Source organism: Aythya ferina (assembly GCF_964211825.1).
Source record: "Aythya ferina genome assembly, chromosome: 1".
NCBI lineage: Eukaryota > Metazoa > Chordata > Aves > Anseriformes > Anatidae > Aythya > Aythya ferina.
In genome coordinates this window covers 124,054,632-124,073,670 of record NC_140296.1, presented here as the reverse complement: position 1 = coordinate 124,073,670, position 19,039 = coordinate 124,054,632, and the positions used below count along the sequence as shown (strand labels likewise).

At 39.4% G+C, this 19,039-nt stretch overlaps 1 protein-coding gene and 1 long non-coding RNA gene across 2 annotated transcripts in view; one reads left to right on the top strand and one right to left on the bottom strand.

Moving 5' to 3' along the window:
• The window catches only part of MAN1A2 (mannosidase alpha class 1A member 2), a 140,399-nt gene that overhangs the window by 64,428 nt on the left and 56,932 nt on the right, over positions 1 to 19,039 (top strand). Inside the window, exons 4-5 of the mRNA XM_084501186.1 lie at positions 3,951 to 4,069; positions 6,369 to 6,449. Of these exons, the coding sequence (XP_084357312.1) occupies positions 3,951 to 4,069; positions 6,369 to 6,449 (200 nt within the window). The remainder of the gene's footprint in view (positions 1 to 3,950; positions 4,070 to 6,368; positions 6,450 to 19,039) is intronic.
• LOC311434746 lies at positions 14,488 to 17,410 on the bottom strand. The gene is made up of 2 exons (XR_014691705.1): positions 16,240 to 17,410; positions 14,488 to 16,208 (listed from the first exon to the last, which is right to left on the bottom strand). It is a non-coding gene; the product is annotated as an uncharacterized lncRNA (long non-coding RNA).

Below are 19,039 nucleotides of genomic sequence, written 5' to 3'. Positions count from 1 at the left end.
TTAACCACAATGAGACATGTGCTCTCTATGTATCAGGAGCAATAACGCATCATATTGGTTAAAGTGGTAGTAGGCATGCTATACTCCTCTTAACTGTTATCTCTTTGTTTATAGTGTGCTGTATTACTTTTCAAATAACACGCGCAATTTAAGTCCATGACTACCCTCTTGTCCTTTAAGGCAAAATTTATGAATCTTGTCATGGCTATGAAATTTTAAAAACAAACAAACGAACAAAAAACCCATACTGTGTTATGAATGGAAAATGACTTACTTTTGAGAGTTCATGCTGAATGGTTTGAATCAGCATCAGGAGTGGGGAATTATAGCTGTCTATCCGTTTTAGTCTATTTTCCCTATAGCACTGTGTGAGACCCTAGTACAGACCAGTGATCTTTGAACTCTTCCTGCTTCAGATTTCAGCTGTTGCCTTACTGGTACAGCAATGCATTTTAATATGGAAGAAGATAGCTATAACAGCATCATTGCCTATTCTGATTAGGTTATGAACCACATCGCTATGATTCTACGAATTCAGCAGAAGCTTTCTGTATTTTGGATCAAGTTAAGAATGACATCTCCTACACAGAGACATCTGGAGTCCTCCAAGAGAGAGAAGCTGAAAGCAATTCATTAATTTGAATCTCTCACCCACCGTAGCAATAGTTTTAAGTTGAACCTATCTTGCAACATAGGGTGGCCAAGCTGTTATGTTAAGATTGTTATTCTCTGTAATGGAATTGGGCACTGAGCTGAAGGTGTTAAACCTTACAGTACTTACACACTGCACTGAATTAATTTTCTGAGAGTTACATGGATGCCTGGTGGCCACCTTGTCAAAGGATATGTCTTTATGCCCAGATGTACCCTCTGTTCTTGTAGATACAAGATTTCTGGGAATGAGCTTCATGTTTTGGACTCCTGCCTCTTGATGAAAGGGGTGCACAAGAGTGGAATTAGCTTGCTTTGTGCTGCCTGATTGACACTTAAACAGGAGAAGACTGGGTAGAGAATCTCTTGCAACATGTCTTCTGTCATCTCTTGACTTTTGGAATTGTGTTCAGCTCAAAAGGTTTAACAACCAAAGAGTGCTCTTCTTAGTCTTCCTCAGGAATGATGTGCTGGTGAGGAGTTAGGATTAGTTATGTAAGAATATGCTATATGTAAGAAGAAAAAGGAAAAATAAACCAAATATAGGTGAAATAGCAGCCTACTTATAAGAAGAGAAATGAATCTATTTTTATGTGTTGGGATGTAAATGCTGTTCTTAAGAGACCATTTTAAGAAATGATTGAGCTGTCATTTGTAACCCAAAAGCTACAACCATATTGATCTGCATCTCAGAAACAGGTACCTGTCACTGCTCAAGGAAGTGGCATGTATGAGCAACAGTGGCTTTTATCAGTAATGTTTTGCTGGATGTTTGTGGGTCTAGGAAGGATAGACATAAAAGAGGAGAGAGAGAATCAAACAGGTAGCACAAGAGAGAGCCTGAAAAAGCTGTTGGAGAGTGGCTCAGAAGATGCTCCAGGTATGAACCTACCCCTTTAATTGACTCTTGGGGGAAAAATGCTGAGAAGCTTGCTTTGTTCTGTTGGACTGTGTGTGTTTTTGTGACTGCCAACAGTGCTAGAGGGTCTTGTGTGAAACACGTTGTCATTGTATCCCTATTCACTCAAACACCTTGTGTATTTGAAAACTGTTTTCATTGTGGTTTAAGTAACAGTACAGAAATTACTTTGAGTGCCATGGCGGTGTAACACATTCTAACTTTATATCAGAAATACTTTGTCAGGTAATACTGAAATCAGTCCTTGTGTTATGGTCTGATTGGTGTGTTTGTGAAGTGAAAAATTAGATAACTGGTCATATTAGGCTTACGAAAAGGTACAAAGTTAAGTGCATGCTGTTGTTCTGCTCAAAGCAAACCCTATTGCAAGCAGTGGAATCCAGAACTTAGCTGGAGGTGTTAAGCTGTGCAGTATGTATGCACTGTACTGAATTAATTTCACTCCTGAGAGTTATAGGTGTTCCTGGTAGCCAACTTGTCAAAGCATATGTCTACTAATTAATCTTAAGAAAGGTAGTATATCCTTATCTATACATGAATATTCTTAATGCACCACTGCTTTCCATATCTGGTTCATTCAAATTCATTAAAACAGTTAGACATCTATTTTTGAAGAAATTAGTTGGCAATTATTTTGTGATCAAGACTGTTGTGTTTAATTTTCGTTATTTAGAGAATGAAATTCCTGCAAATGGAATTAAATGTGCATGCAAGTATCACTCGTAGGTGTTTAAAAGAACTACTATGGAGGTGATGACTCAATTGAGTTATTGTAATGCATGAGGTAAAATAAATAAATAAATAATCCCTAAATACATGAAATGCAGGAATGAATGAATAGAAACAAGCAAGCAGCAACACTGCCCTGTAGAAATTCAATTATGGATGAAAAGCACATTAACAAAATAAAATTGGGTTAACTTTTTAATGGACCACTGTCATAAGATTGTTAATCATATAGTTATTGTACCCTTCATAGAATACTGGTATGAACAATGACATTTGGCTATTTTGTTACTGTCTAGGAAGTTTTATACACTCCGTGAAAAATAAATAATCCCGTGCATATCTAATTATCTTGCATTCCTCCATAAAGAAAGACCTCTGCCTAGTAAGTGAGTTGGGGTGGCTTTAAAAGGTTACAGTTTGTCCTGTGTTGTTTGTCGTCTTTTTGCAAGAGGATAGGAAGGCTCTGCAGGGGGACCTGGACAGGTTGGATCAATGGGCAGAGGCCAGTGGGATGAGGTTCAGCATGGCTAAGTGCCAGGTCCTGGACTTTGGCCACAACAACACCATGCAGCTCTACAGTCTTGGGGCAGAGTGCCTTGAAAGCAGTGCAGTGGAAAAGGATCTGGGGTGCTAGTTGATGCTCGCCCAAACGTGAGCCGTCAGTGTGCCCAGGTGTCCAAGAAGGCCAACGGCATCCTGGCCTGTATCAGAAACAGTGTGGCCAGCAGGACCGGGAGGTGGTTGTCCCCTTGTACTCAGCTCTGGTGAGGCTGCACCTTGAGTACTGTGTTCTGTTTTGGGCCCCTCAGTAGAAGAAGGACATTGAGGCCCTGAAGCATGTCCAGAGAAGGGCTATGAAGCTGGTGAAGGGCCTGGAACACAAGTCCTGTGAGGAGCGGCTAAGGGACCTGGGGTTGTTTAGTCTGGGGAAGAGGAGGCTCAGGGGAGACCTTATGGCTCGCTAAAGCTGCCTGAAAGGAAGGTGTGGGAAGCTGGGGGTCAGCCTCTTCTCACAGGTAACTAGCAACAGGACAAGAGGGAATAATCCCAAGTTGTGCCAGAGGAGGTTCAGATTGGAAATTAGGAGAAATTTCTTCTCAGAAGCAGTCAGGCATTGGAACGGGTTGCCCAGGGAGGTGGTGGAGAAACCATCCCTGGGGGCATTTAAGGAAAGGTTGGATGTGGCTCTTAGGGACATGCTCAGTAGTAAATGTTGGGAAATGCAATGCATCAGTGCGTGGATTGTTTTATCTTGTTTACCAATTGTTTTATCTTGTTTTTGTGGGTTTGTTTTTAAACACTTCTGCCCTAGAATTCCTAATAGTTTTTTGAATCTGAATTTCTTTCTGTCCCTTAATTGTTACAAAGGGGAGTTGCTCATGTTAAGGTTATGAAAGCAGGTAAGTTTTTTTTATGTCTTTAGTCATTTTTTCTCCCCAGATTCCAAACTATGTCAGAGAACTTAAGCTTTGAAAGGGATACAATCCTCTTTTGTAGCTGCTTATTCCTTGCTCAGTTGGACTATTTGTTATATTGTCATCTTCTAGTAACTTTGCTTTGCAACTGCTTGGGATATTTTCTCATGCCTGTGATGTTCAGGAAAAGTGATGAAATAATCAGTTGTAATAGAAATCTTTATTTTTGTGTTTAGGAAACTCACAAATGGGTGCTACCATAGTAGATGCACTGGATACTCTTTATATCATGGGGCTTCATGATGAATTCAGAGAAGGACAAGAGTGGATTGACAAAAATCTTGATTTCAGCGTGGTGAGTAGAACTTACCCATCTTAATATTTCTCTGGTCCCCTTCATGGTGTTCTGATGGAGGGGGAGAAGTCTTTCAGCTAGAGTTTAAAAAACTTGTGATTAAAAGTATTAGAAGTTGATATGCAAACTTAAGTGAAGTGTTCTGTTTCTAGCTTAATATTAAATAAAGAACACCATTAACTCTCCAATTGTAATTAAAGGTATATACATATAATATTTTCAAAGTACAAAAAGTGGATAATGGAAGAAAAGGAAGGTGATCAGTGGGAAACTACAAGGCTTCTACAGAAGAAATGATTGCAGGAAAATAAGAGTTTACTGCTCATAATAGCTTGAAATAACTGAGTTGTGAAGGAGAATTTCTCCCCAGACAAAATGAAACATTGGTATACAGTCAGAAATGAGCAGATGTTTATTATTATTCTTATATTAAATCCTACATTTCTGAAAGGGTTTGTTGGCAATTTTGTTTGTTTGTTTTGTTTCATACATTTCCTGTCTGGCAAACATGAAAGAAATTCTACTTTCTGCCTTTTTTTAGTTAGTGCCAAATAATTATTCAGTATAAAACTGAAGACCCTAAATGTGTCAGAGATGGTGCAGACATAATGGTGCCATTATGGAAGGTGGAATAAATTACTACCACAGCTTTTGTCTGTTGTGAGGAAATCTCTATAGAAATTTGCAGAGTTAGTCTAGGATTTGGGTGAAATAAATTTGCATGACTCACTGAGGTTAAATTACAGCTTCCTTTGTATCAGAAAACATTTCTGAAGGTTAACAAGTTGTCTTGTATATGCAAGACTTGAGTGATTTCCTTATGTGGTTAAAGATCTAAAAAAAAAAAAGAGTTCCTCTTGAATTCTTTTACTGGGAAATACAAGTGACTGGTTTCACTATACACTGTACTGTTCCTTGTGTGATTCATGACTTTAATAGGTATTAATTAGAATCATACACTGCATTGTTGGTATTTTTCTTGTGTCATCTGTATCTGAATTAAAATACATCTTTTACTAAAAACCTATTTTTGTGAGTATTTCAAACTTCAGACTTCTAATCATCAGCACTGTTAGAGGAAATCTTTATTTATATAATCTCTTGGAGATAATGTGTGAAAAATATACATATTTTGTATACATGCAAAATGCATGATACAGCTATAGTTTCCATAGAAGTAGTGTTAAAGGAAGGATATACAGGTTTATATCATGTCACTGGTGTACTCACTGGTGGGAAAACTTGTGTGATAGTGATTTTCTGGATAAATTAAAGCTTGTTTTATTTCAATGTGTTTTGATAAAACAACATGTGTGTCTAATGGGTTGAATGAATAAAAGTTTATGAAAGACATGGGATTAAGCAAGCAAAGGAGTGAGTGGGGCTCAGAGGGAGGCAGAAAGATAATAAAACTAGGTAATTCCTCTTAGTTTTTCAGATTGGGTTACATGAGTCAAAATGTACCAGTGAATTTAACCCAAATATATTAATGTAGAGGGAGGCAGTAAAGTGGTTTCTCTTCAGCTGCAAAACCACTGAGAAGCTCTTGTTGTTACACCATTGAATACATAAAGGCTGTTCCTTGATGGAGAGTATCTTAAAATGAAGCTCTGAATTTGCACATTGGTAATTCATGTTAAGAAAACATGTTACAGGAATTTTCTAATTATTCTTCTACTTTGTCCTGTAAACCAGGAGATTCAAAGTTATGGTTAAACATAAGAGAAAAGGTGCTGCATTATGGAAAAGTACTAAATGTAAATGTTGCTTTCTCTCTCACCGTCCCCAAGCAACTAAAATTGTACTCTGTAGTGTTAATATGATCAGAGAGTAGGAGAAAAACTAATTTGATTTTTAAAAATCAGTTGATGCTAGAGCTGGAATTAGCATTGTGTCATGAAGGCATTTATAGGAATTTTGGTATGATTTAACATATTGAAACAGTACAAACCCTTACATGTATATTGGTTTAGCATATAGAATAATAGAATCATCTAGGTTGGAAAAAACCTGCAAGATCATTGAGTCCAACCATCAACCTGCCCTACCGAGTCCTTTCACTAAACTGTGCCCTTAGTGCCATGTCCATACATGTCTTAAATACTCCAGGTATGGGCACTTCATCACTTCCCTGGGCAGCCCATTCCGGTGCTTGACCACCCTCTCCATGAAGAAATTCTTCCTAATGTCCAAACTGAACCTCCCCTGGCACAACCTGAGACAGTCTCCTCACATCCTGTTTGCCTTTTTTCTTTGATTAGAGAGTTGGTTAATTACTTACATTTTCTTTGTGTTTCAGAATTCTGAAGTGTCTGTATTTGAAGTCAATATTCGCTTCATTGGTGGTCTTCTAGCAGCATACTACCTTTCAGGCCAAGAGGTAAGGATACTGGAAGGTGTCTGTGTCATGTAATGTATTTTAGTAAATCAAGTTGCACATTAAGTTTTTTTTAGAATCTTGGTATATCATTGGTTTGCAAACTGATTTCACAGTAATGAGTTACACAGAGTAACCAAATTCTTTGAGTATGGAATCTATAAAGTTGGTTTCCGTGCCCATTTAAGCTGATTTAGGACCCTTTGTTAGAACTTTGAAACTGTTTTATCAAGATGCTTTCAAAAGAAGTCCACTTCAGTAAACATCAACCTGAAATGTCAAATCACTGTTCTTTAGTGACAAAAATAACTTGTTTTGATATTCTGTAACTCCTCAAAGCTAGAAATAATCTTTTTGTCACTTTTCTTGCAAGGCTACAGGTTTGTTTGACAAAAGCAGTACAACAATCTTCTTGCTATTTTCTCAGTGACAAACTGAGAAATATCAAGCCAATTCCATCCCACTTTTCAAATTTCTGTTAAAAAAGATTGGAGATTTACACTTCTGAGTGCTTATCCAAAGGCGTGCTTAGATTGAAAGGATGCATATACCCAAAGACTTGCAATCACAGATGACTTTGCTCTTCCAATAACATTGTTGCGATTTCATGCCTCATTGCTTCACATACTTTAATGGAGCTGGAGGCTGACCCAACCTACAGATTAACTCATAGCTCTTCTCACATCTTAACAGCTTTCTATCTTTTCATCTGTTGCCTATGTCTTTTTATCTTTTGATTTTATCTTTTTTTTTATTATTATTATTCCTTCCTTTTTTTTTTTTTTTATTTTAGCCATTCTGTAGTCCACTACCTAAAACTTTAGGTTTCCTGCCATATTTCACAGGTTAAGGTTTGATATGCTTTCAGGTATCCATACCTATTTTTTCCCTTTGTTTAGGGGACCACCACATACATATCAACAAGTTCTCATGGATTTTAAGCCTGCAACCCTAAGAGGAACCAGAAGAAACCCCGTATTAGTTGTCTTTTTATGTATTTGGCATCATCCTGGGACCCATTAATTTTCTTGTTAGCAGTGAGTTCATTTTGGAAGAAGGAGCATAGTGACAGAGTGCAAATCCAGCAGGTATCCTGAAAAAATTGAGAGTACATTTTTCATCAAGTACTACTTTTCATCCTTGTTGTTGTCAACATTCTTCAAGGACTGTGTCTACAGAGTGATCAGTTGCAAGCAGTCCTTTCTGTTGCACTGATTTATGTGGTCTGTGATAGAGGCCTAAACGAAAGAAGAAGCACAGAATTTTGCTACTCCATTTTATTTGTAGTAATGTAAGAGCTGAACAACTTGCGTTCACGGCAGTGAGTCTTTCTCTGCCTCCAGAATCTGTCAGGCTTAGGTCTGACATCAGAGATTACTGGCAGCTCAATAAAGTACTAAGTCAAGTCCCTTTAAGTACTGAAAAGGGGCTCTTTCAGTACTTAAAGTGGGTTTATGAAAAAAAAGGTGTAGAGAGAAACTTTTTACTTGGATAGATAATGATAGGACAAGGGGAAATTATTTTAAACTAAAAGAGAAGAGGTTTAGATTGGATGTTAGGAGGAAATTCTTCATTCAGAGGATGGTGAGGCAATCCTATAGAAGTTGTAGATGCCTCATCTCTGGAGGTGTTCAGGACCAGGTTGGATGGGGCCCTGGGCAACGTGATCTAGTGGGGTGGCATCCCTGTCCATGGTAGGGGAGGTGGAACTAAATAGTCCTTAAGGTCCCTTCCAGCTCAAGCCATTCTATGATCCTATACTTTGCCCTCAGGGAGTGGTCCAATGTTGCAAGTCAACCTTTAAAACCGATAGCTGTGGCAACTCTTCAGGAAGACAGCCTTTATAGCAGCTATCACTTGTGTCAGAATAGCAGTGAAATTCAAGCCCAGTTACTTTACACTTTTGTCCTAACAAAAGGCATAAAAATCCCTGAAAGATCATCCCAAATATTTGTTTTGAGCAAGCTTCCAAATTTCATCTGGGTCAGCATTGTTAACCTACCAGTTTTCTTCTGAAGACCCCCAGAACAGAAGCTTTCTTTTGCTATCAGACATAAGCAAGGAAAACTGCTTGTAGCAATTTCTGTAGCAAAGATGTTTCATGGAGAGTGGTCTCAGCTGCATGTGGTTTTCAACTTGTGTCAGGGAGCAGCTGGAGCTGTTAGGAGGCATTGCTGTTCTTACCTTTAGTGTAATGATCTCAGCAGCATAGTGAAGGATGATTCCTTTCCAAAAATCTGTATTTCTGTCATTTGTAGCTCAGATCACATTTAGTACTATGTGATCACTGAAGCCTTCAAGCATTGAGTAGTGCAGTCCCACATCATCTTTTCAGCTACAAACATTGATCCTGTCTCTGGATAACTTCAGCTAGATTGTGCCCCTTGGAGTCATCTACCGTGAACATGGAAAACCTCAGAGAAAGAACAATGATCCCTCATCTACAGGATTATTGAGATAGATCAATGCTATACCTCTGCACAAGCACCTTAGCAAGAACCCTTTTTCCCCAGTATGCAGATGGGTGCAGCCAAACACTGCCAAATGCATGTGTTTGCCTGCATTTGTAAGGCTGGGTACTCCTTTCCCTTTCAGTTCCTTCTAACCACTTGAACAGAGACAGAGCAATCTCCTTTGTGTAAAGAATTTTCATCAATACATTTTATGTCTTTCCTTCTCAGAAGGCTTTTATTCTCTTTCTTAAATTTTGACCACTGGACTGATTTTTGCCACTTAAAAATATTTCTATGGCATCAGTTTCACCAGTGGATTTTAAACACTTAATAACTTGTCGAAGATTATTCCTGTCAAGTGATTATATATTATCTTTATTTTCCAAAAGAAGGACTCATAAACAAGCGTTCACGCTTCATTTCTTTCAAATAGTTTGGCAGATAGGACTGCTTCTGGTACCTGAGAGACTACTTAATTTGCCAAGTTGGATGATTTCTCTGTAGTTTATCAGCATGAATGAGATAAGCAGGGAAACTTGAGACTTTTCAGTAACTGAAGCCAGTAGAGAGAGATCTGCCTCTGAAGAGAACTTATTGGAGTCACTTGTTTCCCATTTAAACTGTTGGAAACAGACTGCAGATCGCCATCAGGAGAATGAAGTAGCTGGGGAGAGAGACCTAACCCAGACCAAGAGAGTCAGAGGAATATGGTGTTACATGGATTTCTGTTTGTTTCACTGTGCACTTTTTATTTTATCCATATTAAGATGGATCCTTTCACTTTGTGTGTTTTCATTATCTTTCAGAGATTTACCTTTGAGAAACTAAGTTTTTTGAGTCTGAATAACTCAAGACAGTTGACAGTATTTAGCTGAAATTTTGATTTGAATGTTTTTATATGTGACATCACCTTTTGTAGTTAATATGCATTTGGAATAATCTTAGTTATGTCTTTTTACAGACATGCAGTCGTTTCATGTTTTCTTACTATTTCTTCTTTAACATTGTGTGTCAGTGTGTAAGCTTAGGTGTGTGGGTTGTTTTTTTTTTTCTGATCCTCAAGAATCATCGCTTGTTTGAGATGCTTGTTCTGTGGGGTTTAAAAATTGCATCATCACAGGTGTATTTTATCTGAGGTGCCAAATTCAACTATGTCTACCCACAAAAGAAAACCTGTCCAGTAGGTGTGTGAGAGGCATCTGGTTCTTTGGACAAAATGATGGATGAATATCTGTATCTGTAGTAATATGATATTGAAAGGAGCTTGTTACTAGGCTGCAACTCCAGAATGTGTTCACTAAGGTCGTTCTTTTGAGCATAGGTTTCCCCCTCCAAAGCATATGTGCTGGCTGCATACAGTGCCACAGGTGCTCTTCTGTGCCAGATCTGACATGAATTTGGTCAGTAGGTCATAGGTTGTTTAGGAAGCATCATTCTGTCCTGCAAGCGCATAAAATGCAAGCCCAGCCAGAGGGGAGATCACAAAGGAAGAGCAAGTCATTACTCGCCATCTGTACAGCAGGCTGTGAAGGTGTGTGTGTCTAACACCTGTCTTTACATGCACCCAGGATGAACCTTCTATTTTTAATCATTTCTGTACAGTGGTACTGGATGTGTCCTATAAATGTTTGCTCATTAAGGTATTCACTATTCTTTGTAAGAGAACCTCTTATACTAATTTCAGGCATCATCAGTTGAGTAGTGGATAGATTTGTGGATAAAATACAGGAGATACTTGCTGATCTAGGTTTGCTTCAATGAACAGAAGCACGATGTTACATGTGCTTGGCTTTACCCTTTCTCAGAAGTTAGTATTCTGAGGGCCTGTGACCCTCAATTACAGATTAGAGTTCTTAAAACTCTGAAAAATCCAGTACATGTTCTGAAGCAAGATGAATCAGAACAAGAAGTGCTGTAGCTGGTGTTGGTCTCTGTAAACTCAGATGTAACTCTCTTGACTAGCATCTTGTGGGAAGTCTGTAATAAAACCAAACATGGAGCCCATGGCATCTTGCTAGGCCTCCCTATAGAAGTTCAGCAGCAACTATTTGCAGTAGGATTCTGGGGTTGTTTCCAGTTGTTGTGTGTTCTGGTTTGTAAAGCAAGTGATAAGCAGGATTAGTAAGTGATACTTATAAGCTTTGCTTAGAGTTTACTTGATAGTAGTCCATAAAAAGGTTTGTGAGGTATGCTGGAGTATGCCCCGTTTTGCTGTTAGGAGAACTAAGCATCTTATCTAGCACGAACAGCATTTGTCTGTGGAGAGAGTCCTTAAGCTACTTGTTGAACTACTTGCTTTTTTCATTAAGTGGAGCTTCACCAGTTAAAACTTCTGATGTGACTGGTAGCATAAAATATTTCTGCTAGCAGTAACACATGGGATGACAGAAGCCTGAGGATTGACAGTGTCAGTCGTTATGGGGAGTACACTACACTCACACTTGAGAACTAGCATCAAATAAAGAAAACAAAGCAAATATTATTCTAATAGCTGTTGTGTGATGGTGGCTGGAGGACATTTTTGCCATTAAGACAGTTATTGTCTGCTGCTGATTTATTAATACAATAAAAGGGATAGCATACTGTTTTATTTTTGAAGAAAGTTATTCATGACATCTGCAATATGAAAAAGATTAATGATTCACTGTGCTTGCATATGCCAGCAGTTCCTTTACATGGTTGTTTTTCTCCTTTTTATAAACACCATCAAAATGACGCTTCTTTCTGGGCATGATACTGTAGCTTGTTTGGATAAATTCAACCTGAAATCTGTCATTTAGAATCGAGAGCAAGAGCTGTAATCTGTCCAATGGTCCGTTAACAAATAATCAAAATAATCCTTTCAAGGATTTTTTTTTAATTTTTCCAGGGAACTGACATGCAGTGTTTCTCCTATTCAGGAAAATTCCTTAGTAAAATTGTGTTATTTACACCAGTGGATATCCCTGACAACTGACCAGCATATGTAAAATCTAAGTCTTCAGTAAGCTAATATATTTTGTGAACTGTTTTCACAGTTGTCTTGCCTGTGCTTATGAAGGGGCTTATCTAAATTAAGTTTGTCAAAAAGTTAAAAACTCAGAAGAGATGACAGCATTGTGTACGTCCTGTCCAATATTTTCAGTTTATTGCCATGAGATGAGCTGCTTTTTCATAAATGATCCAGACAAGTCACAGGTCTTTAGCAACCTAAAAAAAAAAAATGTTTTATGGAGTTTTAAAGCAGTGCCATGTGTATGCCCACTGTAGTGAGGATTATAAACTTCGGACAATTTCTGTTTACTAGGCTTGTAGTAAACATTTTTTTGACTGGCAAATGATACTTCACCTAATTTATTGCTGAATCTTAGTACTGCATAACACCAGAAGAGGAAGAAAGGAAGAAGAAGCTGACTTTATTGTAATTTTGTTGACTCTACTGTAGGTTGAAATGAAAATAGGTTTGCCCATTGGTGTAATATGCCTTAACCTTAAAGCATTAGAATTAAAGGATAAGCTGTTTTAACAGTAAAAATAGGATAACTATGCAGTGATAGCCACTCTTAAAACTCTTAAATAGAATCATAGAATGCTTTGGGTTGGAAGGAACCTTAAGGAACTCATCTAGTTTGAACTCCCCTGCCATGGGCAGGGACATCTTCCACTAGACCAGGTTTCTCCAAGCTCCATCCAGCTTGTCATTAAACAATTCTAGGGATGGAACTTTGACAACTTCTCTGTGCAACCTGTTCCAGTGCCTCACCACCCTCTGAGTAAAGAATTTCTTCCTTATGTCTAATCTAAGTCTACTGTTGTTTAGTTTAAAGGCATTCCCACTCGCCCTGTTACTGCACTCCTTGACAAAGAATCCCTTTCCAGCTTTCCTGTAGGCCCCCTTTAGGTACTAGAAGGCCACTCTAAAATCTCCCTGGGGCCTTCTCTTTTCCAGGCTGAACAATCCTAATTCCCTCAGCCTGCATTCGTAGGAGAGGTGCCCCAGCCCTTTGATCATCTTCGTGGCCTTCCTCTGGACATGTTCTAACAGGTCCATGTCCTTCTTGTGCTGGGAGCCCTTGAGCTGAACATAGCACTTGAAGTGGGTTCTCAAGAGAGCAGAGCAAAGAAGAAGAATCACCTCCTTCAACCTGCTGGCCACGCTGCTTTTGATGCAGCTTAGGGTACAGTTAGATTTCTGGGCTCTAAACCAGCTCACATTGAGCTTCTCATCAACCAACATCCCCAGGTCCTTCTCCTCAGGGCTGCTCACAATCCATTTTCCACCCAGCCTGTATTTGTGCTTGGGATTGCGCCAACCCGGATGCATGACCCTGCACTGGACCTTGTTGAACCTCATGAGGTTCTCCCAGGCCCACCTCTGAAGCCTGTCCAGGTCCCTCTGGAAGGCATCCCTTCCATCCACTGTGTTGACCGCACCACACAGCTTGGTGTCATCAGCAAACTTGCTGAGGGTGCACTCAATCCCACTGTCCATGTCACTGTCAAAGATGTTAAGCAGTGCTGGTCCCAATACTGATCCCTGAGGAGCACCACTTATTGCTGATCTCCACCTGGACATTGACTGTGACTCTTTGAATGCGACAATCCAGCCAATTCCTTACCTACTGAGCGGTCCATCCATCAAATCTACGTCTCTCCAATTTAGTGACAAGGATATCATGCAGGAAAGTGGCACATGCTTTGCACAAGTCCAGGCAGATGAAGTCAGTTGCTCTTCCCTTATCCACCAATGCTATAACCCCATCGTAGAAGGCCACCAGATTTGTCAGGCATGATCTTCCTTTAGCAAAGCCATGTTGGCTGTCACCAATCACTTCCTTATTTTCCGTTTGCCTTACTATGGTTTTCAGGAGGATCTTCTCCATGACCTTGCTGGGCATAGAGGTGAGACTGGCCTGTAGTTCCCTGGTCTCCTTTTTTTCCATTTTTAAAAAAGTGGGTTATGTTTCCCCTCCTCCAGTCAGTGGGATCTTCTTTGGTCATGTTACTGTAAAGGGTTATAATTGCTAAGAAAGAGTAGGTCATTTGTCAATACCTGCATGCCATGTATTTCTTGATGACTGTGTCTATTAGCTTTTTGCTCCCTCTTTAGTAGTTTTAACTGTCATGCTGATGGGCACTGATAACAGCAAGCATGGTAACGTACCTGTGATTTTTCCACGTGTTTCATTTATTTGCATTGATGTTGACATTGTAAATGCTAATTTCTACTCACTGAGTTTTCCTACAAGAACTTTCCTGAGAAGTTTAGCTTCTGCACTGGAGGTTTTCACACTTGATCTCATTCTGAGAGGAAGTATGGTGTTCTTTTTGGACAACTGAGAGCACAGTTCTTCTGGCTGGATTGTTTAGGCTGCCCTTTTCCCTCTAAAACAAGAATAAAATTCAACTCCAGACATGATCACATTTTAACACAAGGCATCTTTGGTTTTGCATTTTGGAACTTCTTTGCATTCAGTGCTAAATTCCGTCTTTAAAAAGGAGTTTGAATATTAAAAAGGAGTTTGAATATTAAAAATAAAAAAGGTTGCTAAGCAAAACTGTTGCGAGGACATTTGTTGTCGACGGAAGGAAGACACAGACGCTCAATATGAGTGATCAGTGAACTTCGATTTATTGGATAGCTCAGTCGTCTTTTATCTAATTCAATATAATTAGCTCATACATATTGCAAAAGCTAAGCTCATGATTGGTTAGTGCATTTCTCTATTCTATCAGCTAGTTTCCCACCAAAGTAACACAGTTAGTACTTTCCCAGCATACCAACAGATATCATGTCCTTGTACCTGAAACCTCCCTAAAACCTCCCAGAACTTACATTCCTTCCCAGGCCGCATTCACGTATTTTCTCAGGCTTATTTACGTACTTTCTCAGGCTCATTTGAGCTGTGTTCGATACTTTGTTAACTTGCGGCCTCCTAGCTGCTCAACATTCACATGACCTACTTCACTTAACCATTCCTCCACAATTCCCCCGTTTTTATTTTGGGCTACAAACACCTTCTCTGTGAGTTGTTCTAGTTTCCTAGATAAGCAGCTAACGACTACCCGTGCAGCAATTATAATCAATACAATTATAAGCAAAAGGCGAAGTCCCTCTTTGATTAAGTAAAAACCCATCCCCCTACGTTTCCAAAGACAGATTTAAGCCAATCATCAAACCAATTATTCTGTATCGTAATTTTTTGTGTATGATCCATTAACCATTTTAATTGATTGTGAATTGATTGCCCATGATCAGAGAGATTAAAGCAACACATTCCTTCTACATCTTCACACCCATGTCCTTGAGCTAATAATAAGAAATCAATAGCGGCCCTATTTTGTAACACAGCATGTCTTATGCTTTCCATATCTTGCGACATTTCAGAAAGAACTTGTGTTGTTACATTTGATTGTTTAACAGCCCAACAAGCAAGCTTATTAATGTTAGTCAAAGCATGTGCAGTTCCCACACCAGGTACCAAAGAAGCAAAGAACCTTTCTGCTGGACCCCACAATTCTACACCATCATTACAGTCAGAACCCAAAGTTTTTAATTCTCGTTTAATTCTTCTGCTCCCTGTCGAGTTCTGCCACGAGTGCAAATCTGGAGCGAAAAGTGTAAGTCGTCCTAGGTAACACGGACCCCCAAAAGCACTAGCTGGTATTCCTTGCCATGCACGGTCCCCACAGATTAAAAACATGCCAGGTGGCAAAGCTTTGGCCTGACTTTGAAACCAGATTGAATTGGTATCACCTATTCCATACGCCCCAAATGGTACACTAATATTCCCGGTGTTGTTCCATCCACAGTAATGTCCTATGATTTCAGCCTGTACTATGGCAATAAATGAGCTCTCACTAACACAGTACACAGCACACTCACACCCAGAGCACACTTGCACACCCAGAGCACACTTGCACACTCAGAGGCCTCTTGCACATCTCACTCTCAATCATACCACAACCTCAATCATACCACAAGAATATAATTTAGAATGATAAGCAAACAAACAAGTATTGCCTCTCATTGTGTTCCTCCTGAAGTGACTTGCAACACTTTGTTTTAAAACCTTACCCTTACACAAATACTTTCAACACAAAATACCTGGACATTTAAGAATAACACATACAATTATTAACACTCCAGTTAGTATCCCTTTTTCATTGCAAGGTAAACCTCTTATAAAAAGAATGCCAGAGAGAAGCAGCACAGCCGCCGCTGCTTCCATGGTTACGTCAGACAGGCTGCAGGGTCCTGATGTCCGTCCCTCTGCTCTGTGCCGACTCGCCTCACGGTGAGGGTCGGCTGCCGTTCGATTCCGCGGAACTCCGAGTGCAGCGCTGCTCGTGGCGGTGACTGGGGGGGGGGAGGCTCCCATTGCCCCGTAGCCCCCTGAGGCAGCGTTATCGTTCTCACTGAAGGCGGCAGTGGGCAATCCCCAGCTCCAGCACTTCCCGGCAATCCCAGTCGCTCTGTAGCGGTAGCAGCAACTCTCTGCTCAGCCTGATGTATAACTAAGGCGTTAGTGACTGCTCTCCAAGGCTTCAATAATTTTTTAGCAGTCTTATTTTCATCAAACAATTTGTCCCCAAATTTACGCCACTCTGTTTGTTCAAAAACTGTATCAGGATTGATAAAACAACCCTTAGCTACCCCATATGCTAATAATCCTGGTAAATTCTTTTTGCAGTCTATAAGCTGCATGCTCTGCTTTTCTAAAAAGCATTTGAGCAAATCATACGCCGCTTGTCTCTCCATACCTTTATATACGTCGGTACCGTTGCAGCCTTTGCAAAGACCTCGGCGACGCTTTCCGGCGGGACCCTCTATAGGCTCATCCCGGGTGCGAGGACTCCCTTTCCGAGCTGCGGGTGCGGGTGTGGGTATTCCAGGTTTCTTTTCCATTCACCTTTCAGGCCTCGGGTACGGGGATTCAGCAATTTGTAATCCTTTTCACCTCCTGAGCTGCGTTGCAGGACCGGTCCTCGTATTCCGTCCAACCGTGGCTCGCAGGTACAATTCCAGCGCAGGTTCAACTCCAGCGAAGTCCCTGTTCCTGTATTGTAGGTCCCTGTTCGCGTTCAGATTAGTCCCTGTTCGGGCGCCATTTGTTGCGACGGACATTTGTTGTCGACGGAAGGAAGACACAGACGCTCAATATGAGTGATCAGTGAACTTCGATTTATTGGATAGCTCAGTCGTCTTTTATCTAATTCAATATAATTAGCTCATACATATTGCAAAAGCTAAGCTCATGATTGGTTAGTGCATTTCTCTATTCTATCAGCTAGTTTCCCACCAAAGTAACACAGTTAGTACTTTCCCAGCATACCAACAGATATCATGTCCTTGTACCTGAAACCTCCCTAAAACCTCCCAGAACTTACATTCCTTCCCAGGCCGCATTCACGTATTTTCTCAGGCTTATTTACGTACTTTCTCAGGCTCATTTGAGCTGTGTTCGATACTTTGTTAACTTGCGGCCTCCTAGCTGCTCAACATTCACATGACCTACTTCACTTAACCATTCCTCCACACAAAACTACTAAAACTAGCAAGAATTCACTAACAAAAGTTGTGTTGCCTCTAAGCATATGTACACCTATCATGTGATAAAACTGAACTCTTCAAATCTATTAGGTATCAAGAGGATGCTAAGCCATCTGCAGTGGTTACCATATTACAGTTTAAAAATTGGAAAATCAGCAAACAAATTTGCACAGAAATGACCGAGAAGTGCTCTGGCCTAGTAATTATTATTTTGTTTTTAGTTTCAAAATCCAAAATTTCAGATACATGCCTAAAACAGAAGAATGTTTATGTTCAAAAAGGTCATTTAAGGTGACCTAGGTATCTGTGAGTCAGTCCATTTTCACTCCTTTTTCCCCACCCCAGGAATTCAGTTGATGAGATCATCAGCATAAAAATGATTTGGTAATAAAATGGCTCACATCAGAATGTACAGCTGACTGTTAATTTGCCTATGTTGAAATGGTAAGTAAATAGAAAACTATTGAAATTCAGTCAACTGGTCAATTTGGCTTGTACAGTTGAAGTCAGTTTTAATGTTACCAAAGATGTACATGCAGGCTGTTAGTTATAAAAAACGAACACACGGAAAACAATGACCCACATTGTCCAGACCAACAGAACAAGGGAATGTGTTTTGAGTATTCTGACTGAAGAATATGTGGAATTCGCAGAAGACGAGCAGCTCAACTCGAACTTTTTATGTGAAATCCTGTGGCAAAAGACCTGTAAGCATTTGGATTTACAGAACAAGTTTTGAATATGAGGAGGAATTTACTTCTGTTTAAGTCATTAAAAAAAAGGCCAGTGTTGGTATGCTCTAAACTTATTGGAAATCATGTTTTAAAAAGGATGTGTAGAAACAGCAGAAGTAGTAGAAAAATCATCAAAAGGTAGAGGAATCTCCTGTACACATGAATAGTCAGTCAATATATCATAGGTAAATCAATCCAGGTATGTCACTCTGTCAGCAAATAGTATTTAAGGTTAAGTTGGTAATTATTCTTTATTTTATACAGAAGTTGAGATTGTTGCTCTGAGCCTTTTTGATTTTTTGATTGCATGACATAAAAGAGGAAAATCCTTGTTACATCTGGCTGTAAGATCTATAAATTATTCTTCAGGAGTTTAGGATATTTCTCCTACCATTTTTCAAAATAAAAGTTTTTTCTAGTGTCTTGCAGAATTTATCCAAATATGAAGATTTGGTACTTACTAATTCATTGCTTATAGCTTGTGTTGACCGTGTAATTTTTTGTCAGAGCTTGGACCTAATGCATGCATATAACTGTGAATAACCTAACTATGTCTGCAAATATATAAAAACATGCCAGTTCATCCATTTAAAAAAAAAAAAAAAAAAAAAAAAGCAAACACAAAACCAACAAAATGCTATTTACTTGCTTTCAGGTGCAACGTAATGGACTGTATTTTGTATCTGACATAGTGTGAAGGATATGTTTTTGTAAATGTAAAAGCTATGTGTTTTTGGTTTTTTTTTTGAATATTTTGTTTCTAGAGTGTGATTTTTGCACTGTAATCTGTCATATCATACCAATGGGAGGAAGGAGTCTGTTTATAATGAGTGTACATAGTGTGAAACAATATGTAACTTCATCTATGTTTAA